The sequence below is a fragment of the Anolis carolinensis genome, chromosome 2 (genome assembly GCF_035594765.1).
Source record: "Anolis carolinensis isolate JA03-04 chromosome 2, rAnoCar3.1.pri, whole genome shotgun sequence".
Lineage (NCBI taxonomy): Eukaryota > Metazoa > Chordata > Lepidosauria > Squamata > Dactyloidae > Anolis > Anolis carolinensis.
This window is the reverse complement of record NC_085842.1, coordinates 160,033,614-160,059,406: the sequence shown is the minus strand read 5'-3', so window position 1 is coordinate 160,059,406 and position 25,793 is coordinate 160,033,614. Positions and strand designations below refer to the sequence as shown.

At 39.8% G+C, this 25,793-nt stretch overlaps 1 protein-coding gene across 1 annotated transcript in view; it reads right to left on the bottom strand.

Moving 5' to 3' along the window:
- The window catches only part of larp4 (La ribonucleoprotein 4), a 43,885-nt gene extending 18,431 nt beyond the window's left edge, over nucleotides 1–25,454 (bottom strand). The window contains 9 exon segments of the mRNA XM_003216928.4: nucleotides 3,105–3,314; nucleotides 4,055–4,108; nucleotides 4,743–4,853; nucleotides 5,430–5,533; nucleotides 6,239–6,375; nucleotides 6,914–6,989; nucleotides 8,610–8,765; nucleotides 15,601–15,748; nucleotides 25,104–25,454. Coding sequence (XP_003216976.4) covers nucleotides 3,105–3,314; nucleotides 4,055–4,108; nucleotides 4,743–4,853; nucleotides 5,430–5,533; nucleotides 6,239–6,375; nucleotides 6,914–6,989; nucleotides 8,610–8,765; nucleotides 15,601–15,748; nucleotides 25,104–25,121 — 1,014 coding nt within the window. The 5' untranslated portion in view covers nucleotides 25,122–25,454.
- Between the last annotated feature and the right edge of the window lie 339 nt (nucleotides 25,455–25,793).

The window sequence follows — 25,793 nt, the reverse complement described above, 5'->3', positions numbered from 1 at the left end:
ATAATGAAATTTTATGTTTAATAGGATTTTTTCTTAATCACTCCTTATTATCCAAGATTTTCGCTTATCCAATGTTCTGCTGGCCCATTTATCTTGGATAAGTGAGACCCTACTGTACTAATGCCTATACATTTGCTGGTGCTAAATGCGCCACCGAGACTGAGGCTGGTAGTGGCCCCTACCCTGCGGGATGGTGGAGGCTGACGAGGTGCCTGAGACGTCGACGCCTGCGGAAAAGGCCTGGTGCCCGCACTATAGGGCCTGTGGTTGTAGGCACTCGAGGGCGTCCGCCGGCTGCGATTGTAGAATCCCTGGGTGGTGTAGCCATAATTGTTGGCCGCCTGCCTGATCTCCTGCTTATGCTTCAACTTATCATCCGTGTCCTGATTAAAGAGGCCAGTGTCATGTGTGGGCAGGCTCTCGGCTAGGGCCCTACCTTCCTCCGAAAGGGTTGAGGCCCACAACCAGGCGTGATGACGGATGACTGCAGAGATAGCAAACATACAGCCGGCTGTGTCTGCTGTATGCTTTGCCATGTCCTTCTGAGCCCTAGACAGCAACAAGGCTTCCTGGTGGACAGCCGAGGCAAAGGCCTGGTGCTCCTGGGGGATGGTAGCAAGGTAGGGGCCCAAATGCTTCCAGAGATACTCCTGGGGCCCCATAATGAACCAAGCGGGTGACAAAGGCTGCGCTGACGTGCACCTTTTTGCCTAGGGCTTCAACCTTCTTGCCTTCCTTGCCAGAAGGTGTACTCTGTGACCTTGACCCGCTGCCAGGGGTCATATCGGCAACAATGGTGTTCGGTTTCTGCAGCTTCACCACCCATGGGGCCGTGGAAAGGTCAATTTTGTAGAAGAGATGGTTACACCGGGGCCACCTCAGGGGTCTTGGTAAGCTGAAGGATGTATGGAATCTCTGGCAGAACAGCAGCAGGCAAGGGCGCCTGCTGCTGCAGGTCCAAAGGAAACAAAAAGTCCTCCATAGGCTTCTGTGGCGGTGCTACAGGCACATTAAGCGCTCTGGATAGGCGGGACAACAAAGCAACAAAAGAGGACAAATCTGGTGGCATGGGCGGGTCAACTTGCCCAGCAGAGTCCACATCCCCCAGCGAGTGGAAGGTCTGGGAACCCGAGAGGGATAGTACATCAAGTGCACATGCCTGCACATCCAGCTCGCCTCCAGCCAGTTCCAAAGGCACAAGCTGTGCCTGCGGGGAGAGCCATGGGGCCTGGGCTTCATGCCGCTCCAGCACCAGAATGGGCCCAAAAACATAGGCCTGGTCCCCTGCAGACCGGTGCACCAACTTCTCCCGAGGTGGGTGCACCAACTTCTCCCCAGGTGACCAGACTGCCTGAGTCACTGTAGCACCTTAGGGGAGAGGCATAGTCTTGTAGGCCATACTGGGATGGGCTGCGAGACCGAAACAAGGAGAGGGAGGGCGATGCCACACGCGGCACATAGGTCGCGCTCAATGCTTGCCTGACGGGGGAGCGATGCTCCTCGCCCCAATTCGCATCCGGCAGTCCCAGGGCAGCAGCCGGCTGCTCTTGAGTCCAAGGTGCCACCTCCGTCGCCGCAACGTGCGGTACAAAATCCGGGGGCCAGCAATCACGGCGGGGGGCTGCCTCCGCTTCAGGAGCGCCGCGCCCGCCTCCCAGCCCGGTGTTTGCAGTGTGGTGCGCGCGCTGCTGTAAGGCCTCTGCGCCGGCATGGGCGGGGCCTGAGAGGAGCCGGAGGCGGTGGCCTCCAGCTGGGGCCGCGTGGCCAAGGAGGACGTGGCCACATCTTTACTGGAAAACGGCTGCTTGGAGGAAAACACTGAGGTAAGCTCCCCAGTCAAAAAAAGGCCAGGTGAGGGCCACTGGTCTGCTGGAGGGAAAAGCTCATACAAGAGCGCTTTAAGGCGCATCTCCCTATTCTTGCGGGCCTATGGGGTAAACGCACGGCAGGCCCCACAGTTCTTCACCGAGTGTGCCTCCCCAAGGCAGAGGAGGCACGTATCATGCCCATCAGAGTCCAGCAGGTTTCCCCTGCACGCTAGGCATTTCTTAAATCTTGGAGTGGCCATGTCACTCAGCTGAGTCTCAGCCACGATGAACAACAGACAAAGGAAACAGACCTAACAATATCCAAAGAAATAAAGAGAAGGGTTCCTCAATGCTGCTACAGCGGGGGGGAAAGGAACTGAGGCTATAACCCCACCTGGGGCTATATACCTTCAGGGGAAGGTGGGTGGTGCTTTAGCCATTTGCTTTCAGCTGTATTAGGGTTCCCGAAATGCTACACAGGAGTATAGAACATGTGTGCATTCTACAGTCACCATGAGGAAGAAAGATATCCTTAACCTTCTCTCCAGCATTCTACCCCAACCGCTGCAATTATGAATTTCTGAGGAAATTTTCTACATGCTGCAATTAAAAGAACAGCATGTAAATTCCCATCTGCATTATCATCTTTATTTGTGACCTGACCTTTCCCCAAAGTTAAGACTCACTGTGGCTTACAAATTGATTGTAAGATAATTAACAACACGCAAAGAACAAAATTAAACTATTAACTATATTCTAGCAATTTAAACATTGGCTTTAAAAAGGTTTTAAAAAACAGTTAACTAGTACAATTTAAAAAATCACAGCACTCATACAGTCCTTTCCTTGATCGTATCTGAATGAAAAATGTATTTGGCTGCTAACAGAAAGACAGATAGGAGGAAACCATTACAGACTCCCTAAAGAGTGACTTCCAGTATATGGGCAGCCACCAACAAGGACCTCTGGTGTTTCCATCAATTTTTCTGGTGAAAATGGCAGGAATGAAAAAAAGATTCTGGGTCTAAGGTCCAGACAAGCTCATAGGATGACATAAAGCCCAGGTATAGGACATATATAGCTTTATAGGTCATATCATACCCTTTCTCAAGACATGTGAACCAGACAAGTTGAATTAAATGTAGCACACTGTGGGATAAGTCTCACATTTAATAATATTAAGATGCCCCAGAACCCTTAAAAGTGAATCAGTAATATTCATTAATGTACCATGTTTGTCAACCTTCTGAAGCAAAAGGAAGCTGACTCCTATTTGAGAAGTAAACAACCCCTTACCAGTGGTGTTTCAAAATAAGGTGCAGGGTTTGGAGACCATGTCTGAGGCACAATACTGTAGATGGAGTACTGCTGAGGACTATATACAGGCTGCATAAATAGTGGTGAGGCAAACTGTGCTTGTGTTTGAACTGGCTGAACATAAACACTGGAATCCACCACCCGGTAACCATTCTTTGCAAAAAATGTATTGATGGCTTTTATCCTGGCCTACAAAAGAAAGATAAAAGCATGTAATGCAAGTCATACATACTTAGATTTCCACAATATCAATCTGCAGTATAATAAAAGAGAAGCCACAGGTTAGTCTGTAACATTAGTTAAACGTTTTGCATTAACTGCTAAGAAAAATGGCAATTCAACCCAATACTGCTTTAGTATTTTTACAAGACTAGATTCTTTGCTTACTAAGATGAAAAGTTCTAAATCTAATTGAGAGTAGCTGGCAGCCCATCTAATTTTCAGTAATCGACTTGATATTGAACAACGCTTGACCTTCCAAATTCCTGTGGAAATTAAAAATTCACTTCCTTGTTTTGCTTTGTTCATAGTTAAATACTTCTTGAACTGGTACTATGGCTATAGATGCAACTGCTTCAAAACTAGGCTGTTGATGCAAAATTTCAAACAGTGAAGCAGAATACAATTAACTGTGGTTGAAACCAGGGGTAAGAATCCCTTGGTTTCTAATTATGCAGAAAATTACAGAATATTAGCTTTGAAGACTTTTGGAGGATGTGATTCTCAGATGAAACAAGGCACAGCTCTCTCCACAAGGGAAGTGCATTAAGTGGGGGTTTCAGGACATGGAAATTAGGTAGGCACAGGTTCCAGGCCACATACAGCTAGTCAACTTGAAAATCTTTACCTATTATACCCATATAGAACTGGTATTTAAATTGAGCCCACTACTTAAATATGAGAATATAACAATATGTGGGAATACTTACCATTATTGGCTTGCCCTGAAAAGTTTTAACTTCTTCCCGCAAGTATTTAAATGCCTGTACAGATATAAAAACATTCACTGAGAGTTCTATTTGGAACTATTTGCCAAAATAAAGTGCTGCACTAAAGATTACAAATAAGAATCTGGGCCCATTTACTTTATTAGGAACACTAGTTAATTTGGCCATCTAAGATGCTACCATATATACCGAGGTTCACTTCATGTATAACTGAAGGACAGGTTCTAGTGCTGAAATTATGGATTTTTATGCGAGGCTCATTCCACTGAGATGGGAAACCACTAGTAAAACCTCAGGGGACGAGCTGTCCCAAACCACTACCACCACCATTTTCATTGGTGGTACCACTAGGGCATGAGGAACATTCTAGATGACATCAGAGGAGGTGACACCAAATTTATTGCTGCGGCAACCTCTAGAATCATCAACCCACTTGGGACACGTGGTGTCACCCCAATGGGCTTCCTTCTGTACCACAATCCCTACATTTCTCCTTTCCTTCTTGACCACTTAAGAGCAGGAGGGGGATACTCACAATATGCAAGTGAAATATCACCTTTTCCCCTCCTTTGTCCAGCCCCCCCCCCAATGATTTTGTGTGTATGTTTGCAGAACTAATTGTAGCTGTTGTGACATAACAAAATGTATTACCAACATGTGGCAGCCTTACCTGCTGTGCATCAGTATCTGACTGGAATGTAATGTACCAGTTGTTATTGTGAGCAAATTCACAACTTATCACTTTGGGGCAGCTTTCATTTTTAAACAATGCCTTCACTTCCTGGAACCAAAATATGAAGATTTTTAGTGAAATACGATCACTAAGTGTTTTCCTTTTAAGACACATTCCACATGACTAATTTCTTCTGGTATAAGACCCAAGTTATATATCAGCAGGGAGCACTTGCAATTTTAAAATGTAAAAAACGGCATCCCGTCTATCAATATCACCGTTTACTATCTTAACTTTTGCCTCTATTACAATTCTACTATAAAATAGACAATGAATCGAACAGCCTGAACTGTTACCTTTATCAGTAATGAATGCGTTACTCTCACTCTAAAAAGAGCTAAGGAATTATCACAGCTCGTCTATTCAACTTCCAGAAGTAACACAAAAGTGTGTTAATTTTTTCAGGATATTACAAGCCAAAAGTATTATTAACATAATGCTTATCTCTGTAAAAATTTTAGTAGCAAAATGGGTTTTCCATGATGCATATTATGTTGCTTCAAAATCTGCTTCATAAAACATCAATGCTGAATAGAGTAATTGACCTAGATTGTGCTTCTTTCCAGCTTCAAAACTGGTTTGAAATTGTCTAATTCATATTTATCTTCAAGATAGATTCCTTACCTCCACTGGTGTTGTTTCAGGGATCTCACGAAGAATAATAATACATCGTTTGTGGTTTGGCCTAACCTTTTCTCCTTTCTCATCCACTTGGACTATAGGAGAAGCTAAATGAAAACATAGCAAGCATCACAAGAACAAATATTTCCCAATATCACATGATCAACTAGTAACACAAGATCACAATCATTTACTTTTGACCAACTTCTGGCTTAGTTTGTTTAGTAGATGTGTTACTTCATTCTAGTCAGCATTCAATTGAACAATTTAGCTCATGCTTCTTAAAATAATATTTCTGCCTCTTATTTAACAATTTTTCAAAGCAGTAACATAAAATAAAATAGGCTAAGTAGATCCACTCAGTTCAACAATGGAATGGGGAAATTGCTCCCTTTAACAAAAAAAAATCAAAATGGCTTAAGTTTTGCTTTGATAAGAATTCCAAAGTTCTGAATCTATAAGTGTAGTGAAATATGCTTCATGACAAAGGAAGGAACTTTTAAAAACACTAAAGTGTGTTATGAATACATTTTTCAGGTATTTATGTGCATTTATTAGATACAAAATAATGAACTAACTCAAAGGAAGATTGCTTCAGAAATTGATGACATTGAATGCTCAAATTTTGGAAAGTGCAGTTATTAAATACTGAAACAAATTTCAATTGTACATTCAAGTATGCATTTTCTAATCAGTTACCACATTCTACGAAATGTGCAAGGTTTATGAGGATACTACAAAAGGCTGAGCACATAAGCCAGAGCAGTAAAAGCAAGTTAACATAATAAAACTACTAAAAGATTTAGACATACATCTCAGTACTTCCACAATAAGATCCATATTGGTTGTCAGTTTCTTAATGCCTTCCATGTTGGCGATTGTCCATATTGGAATAAACTGATCACTGTCCATTTGAGACATCAAGTAAAGGTCCTTGGAAAGATTCTCACTAATAAACAAAGAAGCAACTTACATGACTATAAGAACCACATTCTGCATTCTTTTTTAAAATAATCAAAACAAATTATAGAAACAACATGAAAGATAACATACAAAACAGATACAAGTACTTCTAGACTATACAGGGGGGGGAGAGGGAGAGCGATAATGTATAGTTCTATAAAACACATTCTCACTAGGATATACTAAAAATAATAGATCACAATAAGAACATAGCTAAAGTGCTCAATATTAGTATCTGAAGTAACAATTCCAAATCCTTATCAATATCACAGAATATTAACACTATCTGTCTGCCCTTACTTGTTTAATAGTTAGTTCATGCTAGATTATTGGAGGAAGTATGACCAGCTGTTACTTGAAATATTGGGTCAAAAATATAGTACCAGTCTGTTTCTGCTTCAATATCATGACACTATTAGCATGAGGAACTTCTGCCAGATATTTGTCTCTGGATTGTCCAACTGATCTCTGCCCCTTTAAATATGTTATAAATTCATATCTAATCCAAACTATATTTACGATACCGTGAAAAACAGAACTCTAGTTGTTTCTTCAAACATTCTTTCAGGTCTTCTGGGGAAATAAGTGAACTGCCTTCACCTGAGAAAGATATTTAAAAGTGTATATAAACAAAGTATGTCAAAAAATTTTTCCTGACATTACTTTCTGTGCATATGGATTTTTTTTTTAAAAAGGAATAACAAGCGGACAGATTAGAATTTGTCTCACTCTGACAAGGAGGAACAGTTCTGAACTTATATACCACACTTACTAAAATTATATTTATAGTGATTTTCAATTTATGTTTCCAGATCAGAACCGAAGAAACCATAAAATGAGATCACCGTGAGCAGAACTGTGTAGATAAAAAGGCCAAAAATATATAAAGAAATTTTAAATGTCTGAGGCAAGCAATTAGATTTGACCAAGCACTGAAACAAACAGCAATGCTAGTTGTGTGTTCACTGAAAAAATGTCCCACAACCAGGATCCACAAGAGCTTTGTGTCACAATGTGCCAGCAGAAGCTAGAGCGGTCACACTAACATCCCCCCATGATAGGCTTGTGTAAAGGGATTTAGTCCTGCTGTTCATAGTATTAAAGGAAGTGCTGACATCTTGAACTGGTCTGAGAAGCAAATAGGAAGCCAGTGCATTTCTTCTATTATCAATATAAAATGTCTATACCTGGTTGAACAAATTACAATCCAAACAGAAAACAAAGGACTAAAAATGAAAACCGTATTTTTAATAAGACCAACAGTGGCCTGAAATCTAAATGAAGAATAGGAAGTTCATAGTAACTCTATCAATCAAATGAACGATGTAGATTACCTAATAAGCAGCACAGGAGAGGGACAAATGATCAAACCTATACAAAATTAATGGGTTTTGAAGAGACCACTATTATTTTAAAAGCTTTGAAATGCAAAGGAAACTTGCACTATAATATACAATACCTTATAATCTCATCATTAGTTTTAAACTGGACCTTGGGAACTCAAAGCTATTCATGACAAGAGTGAAAATGTTTCTACTAAATATTAACAGTTAAAAATTCAAATCGAAACTATGTTTTACATCCGACATATTTTTTAGAACACTCCACCTTTCTCCCTACTCCAAAAATGCTTACAGAAGAGAAATGACACTTTCAACTTGCAAATACTTCTATTTCAGCTTCCCTAAAATGTCTTCTGAAATTCCACTGTTTGTAATCCTTTGATCAAACTATACCAAACTGTTTACAGCAACATGTTTACCGCAAGCTGTGGTCTTACGATTTTGCTAAAAATTAAGATTTAAAAATCACCCAGAACAATGTATGAATGTAAAGGTCATGATATGTTAAACTTTCAAAATCTAGCATATGCTGAAGAAAGCAAGTAAACATACCATTCTTCTGACACTAATAAATTCTGGTGATAATCTCCACATACAAACAAATACAACTTGAGATATGGCCATCCAAGTACTTGCCCAAACTACAGTTGACACATACAATATCTTCAGAAGAGCAAGCCAAACTTCCATGAATCTCACTGATTTAATAAGTTTATTCTAGCTGCAAACAGTAATTGGATTTATCCACAAAACGTGGAAGAAATCCTGAGAATAATGCAATTCTAATTGACAACATTTATACTTGAACATTAGAAACAAAGATTAGACAATTCTACAAACTTTTTAATAGTTAAGTTTTAGCAGGTGGGATGCTTACCTGAAACATCATAGAGTTGGTATCCAAGATCCTCATGTGCCAGGGCCATGCCATTAGCAGTTGTTTCCTCAACCCCTGAACTACTTCTTGACAGTTCACATGATGAATACATTGCTTCATACTGCTTAGCACCATCATCCACAATGTCAGCATTACCTGACACAAATACAGGAACAATCAAAGACAAATTACAAACCATGAAAAATTATTCATTCCATTGTCACCTCTCATTCCTGATAATATAAAAATAAAAAACCTACACCTGAATGCAGCAGTTGCAACTGTCCTCAAGTTTGGCTACAACCCACATTACATTCTTATAGCAAATATCAGGAATCCAAATTTCAAAAGTAATAGAGATTGTGTGCATCACAGCCTATACCTAACTGTTTAACAGTGGTTGAAATGATCAGGAGTGTTACATCTGTCATCAAAACAACTGGTATTGATTGTTCTTGAATGCTTCCAAGCTACCTCCAACTTGTGGCAACCCTAAGGCAAACCCATCACATGGTTCTTGGCCTTTGCTTTCCTCTGAGGTTAGAAGAGGTTTTCCATAGCTGAGCGGCCAGAGCCGTAGTCCAACACTCCCATCACATCATCATGCTGGCTCTCTATGATTAAGAGCTTCTAACTAACACTTAGTAAAAATGTAGTATGAACCAGTTTTAACTTGCATACTGAGCTTTCCAAAACCTAAATTAGCTTCAATTGTCCTGATCAGTCACTCCTAACAACATGGTTATTTACAATGACTACTCAGCTGTATTGGACATATGTATACAATTCTTCAGACGCTTTCAATTTTATCTTTTTATCTTGACCCTGCAGGCTGCTATAAATCATCTTATATTATTTTACTCATATTATGGTATTATCTGTATTTATGGAGTTTCTGTGTCTGTTTAGATAATTATAGTTATTTAATTATTAATTTCATTTTCTTGTTTTATAATTTGTGAGTTTATTATGATGTTATTTTGTAGTGTTTTTGATTGAATGTGTTTGTTTATCACCAAGGCATTGAATGCTTTTCTTTTTATCTGGAAGTCGCCCTGAGTTCCCCGGGGAGATAAGGCAGCCTATAAACAAAGTTTTTATTACTACTACTACTACTACTACTACTACTAGCGTGGGGATCCGGTGGTGCCCGGGTTATCTGGTGTCAAGGTCAGTCGCCCACAAATCCTGCCAGTATTCCTGGTTGGCCATGTTGAATTTGTGTGGCAAGTTTGGTGCATATCCATCATCAGATGGGTTCAGTGTTCTCTGAATACGGGTGAACTCTAACTCCTGGATGTCAAGGTCAATCACCCCCAAACCCCGTGTTGGATCTGTGTGTCAAGTTAGTTCCAGGTTCATCGTTGGTGGAGTTCAAAGGGCTTTTAGATTTCAGGTGAATACATTTCAGTCCCTACAATTCCTATAAATCACGGTGAATTCTCTCCAAACCTCTCCAGTATGTTCAGTTGCTGATCAATCCCTCTGTTTGCTGTGTGCCATAGGAAAGAGTAGGGAAGGGTTGAGGGAGAAGCAGTGGGCGGGGGTTATGGGATGTGCTCGCTGTAACCTGCAATGTCCTTGGAGGGAGGGACTAGGTGGTTTGTGGAGGCCGGAGGCTGTCTGTGTGAGTGGACACCCGTGCCACATACACATTTTCACTTTTATTATGTGTAAAGATTTCAGCTGACAAGCAGCATAAAAATGATTAAATAAACCAAAAGCCAAAACTATTTACCAATTCCTTTTCATTGTTCCTATGTAAATGGCTTTCCTGTGCAATGCTTTCCCCCCAACTCAAACAAATGCTTCCTTTAACTGATTTCTATAACAAATTATGATAGTAGTTTTACTTCATATCTGTTTGTTAAAATGAAATGAGAAGCAATACACCACATCGATGCATTGAATTCTAAATATTATGGTAACATTTACTGAATGTTTACACCATCTCAGTCACACGTATGGATGCACTAAATATTAATCCCAATGCTCTGTAATTTAGCTGTACCTAAGCTACAAGTTAGCTAGAAGATCAAATTAATTATATTGGATGATTGTATCTTAACTTATTACTGTAGTCCAAGTTGTGAAAGAATCTTTTTCCCACCCATAGAATTCTCTCTAACTTCAAGCAAACTACTAAACACTAAGCAATCCAGGAAATCTTTAATTACCTTTAGTTTGCTATTTCATTGAAACCAGAAAACTATAGTTAATAGTTCCAGAACAACTAAACTACAGCCTGATCCTGAAACTGTCTGAAAAGAGCATTAAAGTCAAATAGAAACTTCCATCTCACAGAAAAAGGCAATGAAAGTATGGGAATGAAGAATGAAATGACTGTCATTACAATTTATGACAACACTAAGAATGAGACACATCCAAGACATCCAGTCACCAACAGCCCTGCAAACTCAGGACCATAAATTCCTTGATTGAGTTTATCTACCTGTATTTCCAGTCTTTGATTTTTCCTACTGTCTTCCACTTTCCCACTCCTTATAGTCTTCTCTAATGGGTCATGTCATCTCATAATATGGCCACAGTGTGATCATTACAGTTTTATCCTTTTGGTTTCTAACAAGGGTTCAGGTTGTTGATCTAGGACTCATCCATTATAAAAGAATTGATTCTCTTTCTCTCAGCTTCCTTCCCTTTCAGCTTTTCCAACCATATATAGGTACAGTAGAGTCTCACTTATCCAAGCTAAACGGGCTGGCAGAACGTTAGATAAGCAAATATGTTGGATAATAAGGAGGGATTAAGGAAAAGCCTATTAAACATCAAATTAGGTTATGATTTTACAAATTAAGCACCAAAACATGTTTTACAACAAATTTGACAGAAAAAGTAGTTCAATACGCTGTAATGCTATGTAGTAATTACTGTATTTACGAATTTAGCACCAAAATATCATGATATATTGAAAACATTGACTACAAAAATGCATTGGATAATCCAGAACGTTGGATAAGCGAATGTTGGATAAGTGAGACTCTACTGTATCAGAAATATGATGGCAGGGACAATACTCTAGCATTCAATTATCTGTCTTTACATTTGAGGATCTTATCTAGTTTCATCATAGCTGTCTTTCCAAGTCCTAATCTTCTCCTGATTTATTGATTGCAGTCCTGCTGATCCAAGTTATAGAAAGTCTTTGATCATTTCAATGTCTTTGTAATCCATTTTTAAATTGTGTAAATCACAATTTTTGCCCTCTTCATGTTCAACTGTAACCTACTTTTGCACTTTCTTCCCTAACACTCTTCAATATTCATTCCAAGTAGTAACTATCGTCTGCTAGCAGTATGGTGCCTATCTAGAATTACTGGAGTTTCTTCCTCCAATTTACAGATGTCCTTCCTCCAAGTCTAATCTAGCTTCCCATATACCTGTATTTCATTGTATAATAGTCACCACCCTCTTTCTGGGTGCCTGTTTCAGTATTGTATGATTCCTCGCATAATAGTTGCACCGTTTATTTATTATTATTATCCGCTCGCCCAACCATGCATCCATCTACCTATCCACCCACTCACTCCCATGCCACCCATCCATCCACTTGGCCACCCCCTTCTAGGAACGCCACTTCAAGCCGGGTTAATGGATGAGTGTGTGAACAAGCAAGGTAAGTGGTTGAATGGGTGGGTAACTTCTAGCAGTGTTCCTGAAAGGAGGTGGGCAAGCAAATGGATGTGTGTACGAGTGAGTGCATGAGTACGTTAGTGGCTGGCTGAACAAATGAATGGGTGTGTGAGTGCGTGGATGGATGGTTAGGCGAACGAGTCTTTGGGTGGATGGATGGGCAAGTGAATGGTGTGCATCATAAAATAAAGGCAATGACAGTGGTACAGAGTTTTCCGACAAGATTAAAATGTTTAACTATGCAAATTTGTTTTTCTACACACTCTTGTATATTTTCTCAAGTTCTTTCCATCATCAGTTTATTAAAGTTACTGTTTTGATAAAAGTGTGACTATTGTGCTATGAAATATGATATGTCCCATACATAAATGTAGCCTTGCCAAACCATTTTACAAATGGCAAACCACTCTCTCTATATATTGTCTTTAAAGAACAATCAAGCATTATGATACAATTATTTCATTTAGATTGACCCTCCATTTATCAGGATCTACACAATCAAAGGCTTTGCTGATATATACAAAGCACAAGCAAATTTTCTTCAGAAATTCTTGGGTATAATCTATTATTCAACATATGTTTGCAATATGATTTCTAGTATCCCTTCCTTTTCTGTGCCCAAGTTATAAATGGTGTAGTTCTTACTCAACATATGGTAAAAATCTTTATTGTAAAATTAGCCAGAGCTAAGAGGGAGCCATGAGGACAGTTCCATCTTGTCTTTTTACATCAGCTGAGGCCCCTCCCACCATCTCCAACTGACGCTCGGGTGCCAGAGCTAAGAGGGAGCCATGAGGACAGTTCCATCTTGTCTTTTTACATCAGCTGAGGCCCCTCCCACCATCTCCAACTGACGCTCAGGTGCCAGAGCTAAGAGGGAGCCATGAGGACAGTTCCATCTTGTCTTTTTACATCAGCTGAGGCCCCTATCTGCAATAACATGCTATGCTAGTTTTATATCTGGAGCAGAATGAAGAAGGCGGGGCCGGGAAGACATCTTTCCACCATGTCTCCTGTATCAATTTAATGATATAATGATATATAATAATATTATACTATACTAATATTATAATACATTGTATATACATGTAATATTAATAATATTATGATGTAATACAATGTAATAATAATTATAATTCACTATTATAATTGTATATTTATATTACATGCAATATTACTAATAATATTGCGATATAGTTTTATAATATAATATATTGTATGTATATATACTTGTAAACCGCCCTGAGTCCCCTTCGGGGTGAGAAGGGCGGTATATAAATGTCTCAAATAAATAAATAAATAAAGATTAATGGTATGACTTGATGGTTAATGCAAAGCCTTATGTCACCTTTTGGGTACAGAAATATGGGATAATTATGGTGACCCTAACCTGAACCTATCATAGGGATTTCTTGACAAGATTTGTTCAGTTAGGTTGAGTGAGACTTGCCCGAAGTCACCCAGTGGTGTCCATGCCAAAGTGGGAATTCAAACTCTGCACCAGTGGTTCTCAATCTGGGGTCCCCAGATATTTTTGGCCAAAGATCCCAGTCAGTCTACCAGCTGTTAAGATTTCTGGGAGTTGAAAGCCAAAAACATCTGGAGACCCCAGGTTGAGAAGCACTGTCCTAGACTCTCATAATCGTAGTCCATCATTCAAATCACTACACCACAATGCCATCTATACCTGATGATTTATTTCTCTCAAGTACTTTGAGAACTTTTTACACTTCACTTTATAATCAAAAAATAATATCAAAACTTGCTGGGGGAGGGTCAAATTAGCCTTTTGAATCTTAATAACAGCTGATGGCAATTTTATCTAGCTCTCTCTTTCTGATCTTTTTTGCAGACAAATTCATGAGGGCCACTTTATATGTTACATAATCATTTGAGTCACTTAGCAAAAACCGAATCCTTTCTACCAGAGAGCTGCTATTGTCTTTTATCAGCAGGAGTTTCAAATATCTTTCTCTCCGGTCACTATACACAGGGCAGTTTAGCACTTCACTTTATAAGATTTTTGAGTTCAACCTCAAATGATTTCTCCTTGAAGGAATCTGTCAGTTCTTTGCTATACTGCTTCTATTTGTACTGATCATATTATCTTTTCCCTGTTCATTACACAGCATCTCTGCTATTGGTTTGAACTGTGCTCATATTCTTAAATCTTGTGGCAGAATTCTCTTATCCTACCCGTTTTCATCTATTTCTTTACATTTATTTTTATAACAGTTTTCTTGGTTTCTAACAAAAACTGCTAAAGAGCAGCATTCAGATTCTGATCCCATTTTGCCACCTTTTACCTTTTTCTTGCCTGTCCCTAAAAGTCTGAAGAATTTCATCTATCCTCTAATGAGGCTCCTCCCCCTTTTTGGCTCCCAATAATGTCTTTTTTGCATTGTTTCTTGACAATGTCCCTGGTTTTTTATACAAAGTTTGTCTAGATCCCAATCTTTCATGCAGTCTATAGAACCTAGTTTATTATTTACATTGTATTTAAATTGTACAGGTATATCCTTCAGGTTGTATTTTGGCATGACAACTATCATCCAAATTACTAAAGTTTCTGTAGTAACTTTTGATAATAGGCTTAGATTCTTCTGTTAGTAACAGAAAATAACACTATCCTCTAGATAACATGAATGCAAAAAAAATTGCACAGGTCATTAACCAGTTCAATTTACTATAATGAGAGCCAACAACTTGCAAACACAAGTGCACCTTATCTAAAAAAACAAAAACAAACAGCTAATATAAATGAAATGTGATCCTGAACTCTGCTACAAACAGGATCAGTTTTGCAGCTCTTTACTGTTGGGTCATCCAGCCAATATGTCATTTAAAAAGTTTATCATACTCTCTGAAATGGGGATGCACATGGCCCTCAGATCTCATAATCTTTTTGTTCATAGGGTCAAGTGTTCACTAAAGTGCAGAAATGACAAGAAAAACTCAAGACAAGAAAGAGAAGAGAAAACAAAGAGGAAAAGAAGAAGTAAAATAAAAAAGATTCATTTCTGTACATTTAGCAACTTGTTTCCCTCTTAGCGCGATACTTGGTCATCATTGGGCCTTTGCAGCTATAAAAGAACTGTTTCCAGTATCAATCACCAATAACCCATCTTCCCATACATTCAAAATCTTTTTAAAAAATCAACAATTTCTTTCTTAGCAAAAAAACAAATTATCACCAGCGTCTACAAGCTGTGACAATACTGTCAAGGACAAGAAGCATTGGTGACTTGATTACTACTGGATTTTGACAGTCACACTATGTCCACAATCTTAAAGGATTAACCCATTGTTAGTATTTAAAAGTATATTCTTGATGTCTCACCCTCTGTACAATTTTCTGACACAGTTGCTGTCTCTTGCCATATTTGCTCAGTCCCATTAGTTGCTGGTGCCGCTTCCGAGTTTCCCTGCATGCTTTCCTGCCATACTTTTGCATTAGGATTTAAGCTGACACCTTTCGATGTTACCTGCTGAGGAAATAGAAAATATGCATTAGCAAAGAACTGTAGCTTAAAAATGAAATGAAAAGAAAAATACTTTATTGAATTCAGAAGGCCTTTTCTTTTATTTGGAAACCTTCATTGCTTTCCAAAGTGCTTGCAATAAACTGCAGGGAAGACTGCTCCAGGATTTGATGTAGTTAGTGGAGAGACTGAATGACAAACTATTTTCTGCAACAATTACTAAGGAGCTGGGAAAGTGAAGCATCACAGATCTCTATCAATGATACGTAAAACCACCATACTTTCCCCTCTCAAACTGTGCAGTAATTGTGACAGATATATTTCTTTGCTGACTCACTCTGAAGTCTGTGTTTATATGTCCTTATACAGAATAGATAAAAGATGTTTGATAAGAATGCAACATTTTCTAGAATTCAGACATACTATGGTAGAACAAGAGCATGTTTGTAATATCAAACATCAACATTGGACAAAATCTATGAAGAACTTTAGAGGAGAAATCCAGGAACTACAGCAATTACTGAATACTCTTTTCTGTGGAATTCAACAGTATTCAGTTCAATCAACAACCAAGCAAAGTGCTGGGGAATGGGAGGGGTGTGTGTGTGTGTGTAAATTTATTCTGCTTAGTTACTATCTGTCAATGAATAAAATAAACTACATTTTCAGTATATAACTACTGATTAGCCAGATTCTCCTTGAGGGGAGGAGCATGATCTTGTTGAGGCTTCTCTTGAGAGAAAGTGAGGAGTTTCCTCTTTTCAATGAATTCCTCAGTTTCGCTTCACAGGCTGTTAGAAAGAGCCTTCTGAATATTGTGAATAAGTTTTGGAAGGCAGAGGGAGAAGCAAAGGCTACAATAAAATCCCAGCTTCTAATTTCTCCAGCTTTGTGTCCCATACGGACAATGCTTCCCACAATGGAGTCTGACTGCACCCAGTGCTTTTATAACATCACTTGTGTGACAACGCAGAGAACTACTCAGCTCTGAAATTAAATCATTTTATGATGTGAATAAATGCTTCCTTTGCTTTAAAAGCTTGTTTTATCACAAGCAGCAATGTCCAAAAAAAACCCCTAAACAAATTCAAAAAAAGGAGCACAATACAGTATGTTCTATACAAAATCCACATTTAATGTATGTACCAATGTCAGTGTAATCTCCATAAAGTTTGAGGAGCACAGTATGGGAAATTAAAATATTCTTTTGCTGATTTCTAGTAGGGCATCACCTCTGACCATGAATTTAAACTCTAAACTCCAACCCTTACATTCAAGGGTCAATGAGGTTAGGAACCTGAAAATATTAAAAAGTGTTGCTAGGCACATTAGCTGAATGATTAAATACCTGCTGCCAGTACAAAAAGAAACCCTGATTCCTAAGAAATTTAACTTTTCTACAAACTTGCTCCAAATGTTATTATTGGAGGTATCTGAAAACCTGCTCTCTGAAACAGAGCTTTCCAAACAACAAAATTATATCCTGCAGCAAAGCACAGGAATATAATCTACTTCACTGAGACAATATAATGATACTGAACAAGCACTGACCATCTTGACACAGAGAAGCACAAGCCAGAGATTAAGGAAGTTGAATTTCCAGAGTCTAGCCTTCTGGAGTCTCTCTAGCATCAAGGAGTGGCTTTAGTACCATGCCCTGTCCACAGAGAGAGAAAAAGGACATAAGCAAGCAGTCTGGATGCCCACACATATACCTTTTCCCCATCAAGATAACAAGCATCAGTATACTTCATACACTATAACGCTACCTGCAGTTTCTTTACAACCTTTAATGCACCAAAGGCTAAAAACTGAGTTACAGAGAAGACTGAAGCAATTAATAGAGAAGATTATTCCAGAAGAAAACGGCACTCTCCATTTTAAAACCAAAGATACAAAAGTGAGTTTAAACTCAAGTCTCAATTAGCTACATAATACCATCATGTTTAGCAAGCATAATGCCATATCTTCAAAGAATGGTAAAACTGTTCCTCTTCAAGAACTAGTTGCAACAACAAGAAAATACAAGGAAGAAAGCAGAGCTATTGTTCAAAAAGGAGGAACTTCATTCCCCGATTTCATACCTTATCATAATCTGCATGACTGCCTATATTTTGGCAAAGACAAAGAATTCAAACATTATGGGACTTTTGTTATAAACATTTCAATGGCCCAACATATAAAGAAGATATTATGGTGTATAAATCTGACTGGCATTGATAATATCCTTGTATTTATTATTACAGTAGAGTCTCATTTATCCAACACTCACTTATCCAACATTCTGGATTATCCAACACATTTTTGTGGTCAATGTTTTCAATACATCGTGTTATTTTGGTGCTAAATTCGTAAATACAGTAATTGCTACATAGCATTACTGTGTATTTAACTACTTTTTCTGTCAAATTTGTTGTATAACATGTTTTGGTGCTTAATTTGTAAAATCATTACCTAATTTGTTGTTTAATAGGCATTCCCTTAATCCCTCCTTATTGTCCCACATATTCGCTTATCCAACGTTCTGTCAGCCTGTTTATGTTGGATAAGTGAGACTCTACTGTAGATATTTGCTCATTCCAATGATATGCAGAAAACTGAGATACACACAATGTTAACATCATCCCATCAATTTCCCTAAGTAACTATAAGAGAGACAGAAAGAAATACAACTGGAATATAGTTTTTGACTGAGGCTAATTTTCTAAACATGAGGATTCTACCCCAATTTGAAAATCAGTATATTGTAACTTACTTAAGCATGATTGGGAAACAAACAGTATAAGCAAACAGCACAACCCTACATGTGGTAATGTCCAACAGTTTAAGATTTAGTAGAAGAACCCGTTTCACAAGACTGTCATTCAATTTTTTTGAGAACACTTTTGTCAAGGAGCTTCTCAATTTTACATAGAATCATAGAATAGTAGAGTTGGAAGAGACCTCATGGGCCATCCAGTCCAACCCCCTGCCAAGAAGCAGGAAATCGCATTCAAAGTACCCCCGACAGATGGCCATCCAGCCTCTGCTTAAAAGCCTCCAAAGAAGGAGCCTCCACCACAGTCCGGGGGAGAGAGTTCCACTGCTGAACAGCCCTCACAGTTAGGAAGTTCTTCCTGATGTTCAGGTGGAATCTCCTTTCCTGTAGTTTGAAGCCATTGTTCCATTGCGTCCTAGTCTGCAGGGCAGCAGAAAACAAGCTTGCTCCCTCCTCCTCCCTATGACTTCCCTTCACGTATTTGTACATGGCTATCATGTCTCCTCTCAGCCTTCTCTTCTGCAGGCTAAACATGCCCAGTTCTTTAAGCCACGCCTAATAGGCTTGTTGTCCAGGCCCTTAATCATTGCCCTCCTCTGGATGCTTTCCAGCTTGTCAACATCTCCCTTCAACTGCGATGCCCAGAATTGGACACAGTATTCCAGGTGTGGTCTGACCAAGGCAGAATAGAGGGGTAGCATGACTTCCCTGGATCTAGATGCTATACCGCTATGTATGCAGGCCAGAATCCCGTTGGCTTTTTTAGCAGCCGTATCACAAGGTCTCCAAGATCTTTTTCACACATACTGCTGTCGAGCCAGGAGTCCCCCATTCTGTATCTTTGCATTCCATTTTTTTCTGCCGAAGTGAAGTATCTTGCATTTGTCCCTGTTGAACTTCATTTTGTTAGTTTCGGCCCATCTCTCTAGTCTGTCAAGATCGTTTTGAATTCTGCTCCTATCTTCTGGAGTGTTAGCTATCCCTCCCAGTTTGGTGTCATCTGCAAACTTGATGATTGTGCCTTCTAACCCTTTGTCTAAATCATTAATAAAGATGTTGAACGAAACCGGGCCCAGGACGGAACCTTGTGGCACTCCACTCGTGACTTCTTTCCAAGATGAAGATGACGCATTGGTGAGCACAATTACAGATCCACCTAATCGTAGTTTTGACTAGCCCACATTTTACTAGTTTGTTTGCCAGAAGGTCATGGGGGACTTTGTCGAAGGCCTTACTGAAATAAAGGTAGGCTACATCAGAGATCAGATTAGTCTGGCATGACTTGTTTTTGGTAAATCCGTGTTAGCTATTAGCAATGACTGCATTTGTTTCTAGATGTTCGCAGAACACTTCCTTAATGATCTTTTCCAGGATCTTGCCTGGTATCGATGTGAGACTAAACTAACATATATGAACTAACAAATGTCAGTACTTTCCTTACAAAAATAAGTATTTACTGGCTACCAATGCGATTCTTTTCCCTCCCTTCAGACATATTTGTACTAAACAAATAGGATGAATAGCAATTTCTTTGTTCTGTGACGTGACCAAATCTGGCCTTGAAACAAAATTTATTAACATGATAGCCAGAGTACAGAAGATTTCCTAAATGTCATGCTAGGTACACATCGTCTATGAATCAGAAGTTTTTGATGGAGAAGTAGACTGCTGAAGTTGTGCCTTATGTATAAACAGTCACCTTCAGTACAGGCATCCCACAACACTCAGATGATTTGCATCTGATTTAAATTGAAACCCTAGATACTTGAGAGAAAGCCATACTAAAGAAACATGCAAATACTGCACTACCACAGTGCAGACTTATATATTCACTCAGAAAGAGACCACATTTTTATTTCAACCACTCTGTATCTTTCTTTTTTTAAAGAAAAAAGCATCTTGATATGTTATTGTAGTTATTACTGAAGCTTTAATGGGATTTCAAATTAAACTATGATAGGAAACTTTTAATATGTTAATATGTTTACTAACTGCTTCTACCTTTTGCATAATTGGAAATTTCTGAAGGAATAACAGAGATTATGAAGAAATACTAAAATATATGGTTTTAAATTGAAATTGTGTCTCCCCTCCCCCTTCAGCCAAGCTCCCAAAACAATCTACTGAAAACTTAGCATGCACTAAGATAATTAATAACTTGTCATTCACAGCTGGCATAAACAGCTGATAGTAAATTTTATGCAATTATCTCCTTAAACAAAATGGCTGTATCATTTCCAACATACAGTTGACGTTTAACTTGCAACAAAGTGTTTATAAAGTTAATAATTACGAAGGTATCATGTAAGGTCAGTATCAAGCTACTACTTGAAAGACTGCACTGCATTTCTTCCACTGTTGCCAGTAGATATCGATAACATTATTTTACCAAACAATTGTTTTTCTTCGACACATTTTCCACTAGGGAAACATTTAGAAAAACAATTATTAGTGTCAAATATGTTTGACTTTACAGTTATGATGTGAAATGAAGTAATTTTCTTGCTTTGTTTTTCACATCTGTGTAGAACAGGATCTATCATTTTATTAGCAAAGACATAGCATTTATAAGAATGAGACCCAAGACCTTCTTAAGTTCAGTAGTCTTTTCCCCCATGGCGGCAAACAAATGACAACAAGAACCCAGAAAGCAGCACATGAGTTTTCTTCCAGTTCTTCTCCAGCATTTTGACAACCTAGGGCCCTTCCCACACAGCCATATAACCCAGAAAATCTCACAATATCTGTTTTGAACTGGGTTATCTGAGTCCACACTGCCATATATTTTAGTTCAAAGCAGAAAATGCGGCATTTTATGCAGCTGTGTGGAAGGGCCCAAGTCACTCGGCTTCAGCTAATACATCATGTATCAGCCAGGATGTGTCCTAAAATCAAGTGGCTCATTATACAGCGTAATAAATCAATCAAATACAAAACTTAAGTTCAATGAGCTCCACCCAACATCTTATAAGCAGACTCTTGCTCACACACCAGGTCTTCCATCAACCCTGAACTCTTCCTGAACAACCCCAAATCTCAACAAAGGAATGCAACCCCAAATCTGAACAGAAAATCTGTCCTGTCACTGGTATCTGTTTTATCAGCATACAGACACCATACAAAATGTGCCACTATTTATATATCGAAATGGGTTATTCAATGTACCTGGGACATTTTGGATGGGATTAACGAGCTACATACTGAGAAAGAAACCAACATGTATATATCTTATACTATACATAAGTCAAGGACATGTAACTGCTAGCCTGTGGGACAAACCCAAAACACCGCCAGCCCAATGGTTTGTTCGGGATCATGTTGCTTTTTCCAGACATTACAAATACTTTCATTGAGTGATAATATGCACATCTTGAATTCAGAGTCAAGCTAGACTAGAAAGCAGCATGGTGGTAAGATAGCTGGGCCAGAGTAAGGGCTCACATTGAGCTGCTAGACAATCTTGGAATATTATTCCCTTAACTGGATAGGAACAGCCCATAGGAGTGATTCTACAGCTAACGGAAAACAAAAACTTCCCTTTACATCTGAATTTGAATTCCTCATCTATCGTTTTCCCAATAAGCCTAAGTCTGAACTTGGTTTCCCATTCCTGTTTACACAAGAAAAGCTTGTGTCAATATAAGGGAAGCTCAGTAGATTTGAGATGTCACTACTAAGACTTACAAATTGGAAAAGCAAAGAAAAAGAACATTAGATGTTAGATGTTGAACAATAAACATCTAAAATTGCTAAGACTGTAATTCTGAACTTGCATTTTTATATATTCACCTGCAAAAACTTACTTGCAAGCAAATACATTTACAACTGCACTGACAGTCTCTTACAATCACTTTATTGACTTAGATGTCAAAGATAGTACTGTATACCTATAACATGGATTTGGAACTCATTACTAGCTGCTACAGTATGCATATCAGAAATTATTCTCAGACTGGACTATTCTAATTTTGTGTGCTTCAAGAACATTTACTTCCCATTTTACAGAGGTATTAATCTTGTATTTTGCATACTTCAGAAAAAATTGAACAGTAATAAATGGTGAGTCATGACAAACCAGTACACAATTTTTCTGGTAGAAGAAATTAAAACAGCAGAGGCAAATATTTCCCACTAGTCTCATTTCCATTTTATAATAGTACAGCCTTATCTCAACAAAAATGCAGGTGCTTTGCTATTAATGTATACTGCTCCATCTGCTGATTCATTTCAGATCATAACTTTCTAAATTAGGCCCTAATTTTCAAAGCACTTCTTTTGAATTGCTACACAGAGTTGCACTGTGAATTTCACAAACTTTCTAACATGTCACATGCACTGTGCATAGTAAAACCAAAAACATTTTACTCAAAAGCTGTGTATGGAATTACTTTAACTTTTCTGCATAATGATAGCAAAACGAGTTGTGAACTGTTGGAATTATATAGTATTCAGCTAATTTCTGACTCCATAATTTTGTCAAGAAGCCAATGATTTTGCAAAGCAAGCATCTAGCCCAAGAACATATGCATAACTGGAAGTCACAACGCATTCAGTGAAACTTATTTCAATGTAAATCGTGTCAGATTCTGAATCTCTAAAAAACATTGCTTTTTCTGAAACATTATTAAATATCACTTTAAGAAATCATTTTCCGTTTTGAGCCAGCACACAACAAAAACTGGTCCATATGTTACATCACAGAATCAGGCCCTTAACCTTCTCCCTCAGAAAGTGTTTCACACAAGGAAATGGAAAACAATGAAAACTTCACTAGTCAGATAAAACAAATTGTGCTTGTTTATTGTCTTATGGACATTTGATCCCATGTATGCTGCCCTGAGTCCCTTTGGGAAGATGGTAGTGGGGTAAAAGAATAAAATTAGTATTATGATTATTATTACAATTATCCCCAAATAAGAACAAAAAAATTAATTCAGATAATCTAGTGCTACTTTTCCCTGAAACCCACAAACTACTCCCTTTTTATTGAAAGTGTGCTTTGTTCCTAGGCACAGTCAAGCCATTGCCAAGTTGCAGCTTTACTCGTTTGACATTTCTACAATAAGAACAATACAATCTAGAATTAGCTAGGCTAAAGAAAAGCAGGCAGTCAGCTGACTAACTTGCCCTGGTGCCATGTGCCTGTAGGTCAGGCACTGGCAAATTTCTGCTCTCCAGGTGTTTTGGACTACAGTTCCCAGAATTCCTAACAGCCTCAGGCCCTTTCCTTAGGCGGCTGAGGGGGAAAAGGAAGGGGCCTCAGGCTGTTAGGAATTCTGGGAGTCAGGATAATAAAGAAAATGAGTACTTTTGAGAACCTCAGACAGACAGCTATGTATAAGATTAATAGGATTCTGAGTGATAATAAAATAAAATAACTAGTGAAATCAAGGGAAATGATTACATGCTTGATCATACTGAGGTATAAACATTCAATAGTATTCCTGTACCTTCATATTACATAAGGAGAAGTCAAGGGTGGGGGTTCATGGGTGGGAATGGGGAGGTGGTGGGACCATGGAAAGATACTTGTATTTTAATTGTGGAATATCAAGATTGTATGTTTCTATGTGTGTATGTATACATATATATTCCACAATAAAAGAATAATTAAAAAAGGAATTATGGGAGTTGGTCCAAAACACCTGGAGCAGGAAAAGGAAGGGGCCTGAGGCTGTTAGGACTTCTGAGAGTTAATGTCCAAAACACTGGGAGGGCCGAAGTTTGCCTATGCCTGCTGTAGGTTAAAGAAAAGGAGGTGGTAGGAGAAATAGTTTTTTTAAAGGGAGGAATAGAAGAGAGCAGAAGAAATTGTCCTTTCCCTCCCTCCGATCGTGTGTAACCTTCACACGTGTCCGTTCATGTTCCGCTGCTAGAACAACTTCGACAAAAGGTCACTGCGGTGTCTTTCAAGGCCTCCGTCGGTCACCATAGCTCTTCCCTCCCCTCCCGCAGAACAAACTTTACTAAACCAATCCCCCAATAGAGATCATTTCTTCTCAGGTGGCGGCTTGACTAATCACGCCGCCCAGGCCTGCCACGCTCTTTCCTTTCCACTCGAGACGAGCCATGCTTTCTCTTTCACACTCGCACACCGCGTGAGGCCTTCTTTCCTCTCTGCGCCTTGTCCTTGAGGAAGAGAAGGAGGGAGGCAGCAGGAGCCAGGCACACCCACTCAGTCCCCCCACCCACCACCACCACCACCACAGGCCACGGAAAGAATGACCTCCCAAGGCCCACGCCTCTCCATTCACCATTTTAAAAAGACACAAGAGGAAAGCCCCTTCTTGCCCGGCAGGCTGCCTCGTGATCGGCCTCCGCACACTCAGGGAGCCTCCTCTTCCTCCTCCTCCTCCCCAACCTATCCACCCACCCAAGGAGCCCCTCCCGTGTGGAATAAGGATTTTGCTGTGTCAATGCCTCCCCCGCTCCCCCGCCAGCCAGCCACACAGGCGCACGCGGGGCACCTGGCACGAGGGAGGGCCGGCAAGCGGGCACGCGCCGCCTGAGGGGTCACGTGGCCCAACCGCTCTCCTTCCTCGCGCACCTCCATTGCCCCCACAAAAAACACAGAGACACACTTTCCCTCCCTCACTCACTCACCTCCACGAAGAGGAGCATCTTCTTCCTCCAGCCTGTTTGCTTTCGCTCCCGCCCCTCCCCTCCACCACCAGGCTTTGACCCTCCCGACCCCAAAACCCGGCAGGCGCCCTCGCGGTCCTCGCCTTCGTCGTCGCCTTCGCCTCAGCCTCCTTCTCCCCTCCCACCAACTCTGGCCTCACACTCCTCCCTCGCCCCCGCCCCCCTCCTTCGCTCGCTCGCTCGCTCGCTCCCTTCCTTCCTTCTCTTTCCCGGCTGTCGCTATCGCTTCGTCCGCCAGCAGGGCCGAGCCGCCCCTCGCTGACACACCACGCAGCCCGGCTCCTCCTCGCCTTCCCCTTCCGGGGCAGCTGAGGGAAGCGCTTCCGGGCACGCACACGAGGGGGAGAATTCATTGACGCCAAGACGACGTTTCTGGAAGCGCCTCGCGACGCGTTTCAGGCGCTGCGGGCGCGGGGACGTACCATTCGCAGGATGGGGGGATCCCAAGGATCTGAGCCGAGATTATTCATTTCGCGGGCGTGGAGAAGGAATAGGCTGCTCTCTGAGGGACCTATTTATTTATCTTGTCAGAAGCGAACCAAGGGTACAAGTTGTAATGTATTTAAAAACACAAAGTTTAAAACTTGGTATTATACTAAATGTCCTTTGACCCGAAGCTGACAACTTGGAGTGCCTCTGGCGTCGCTCGCT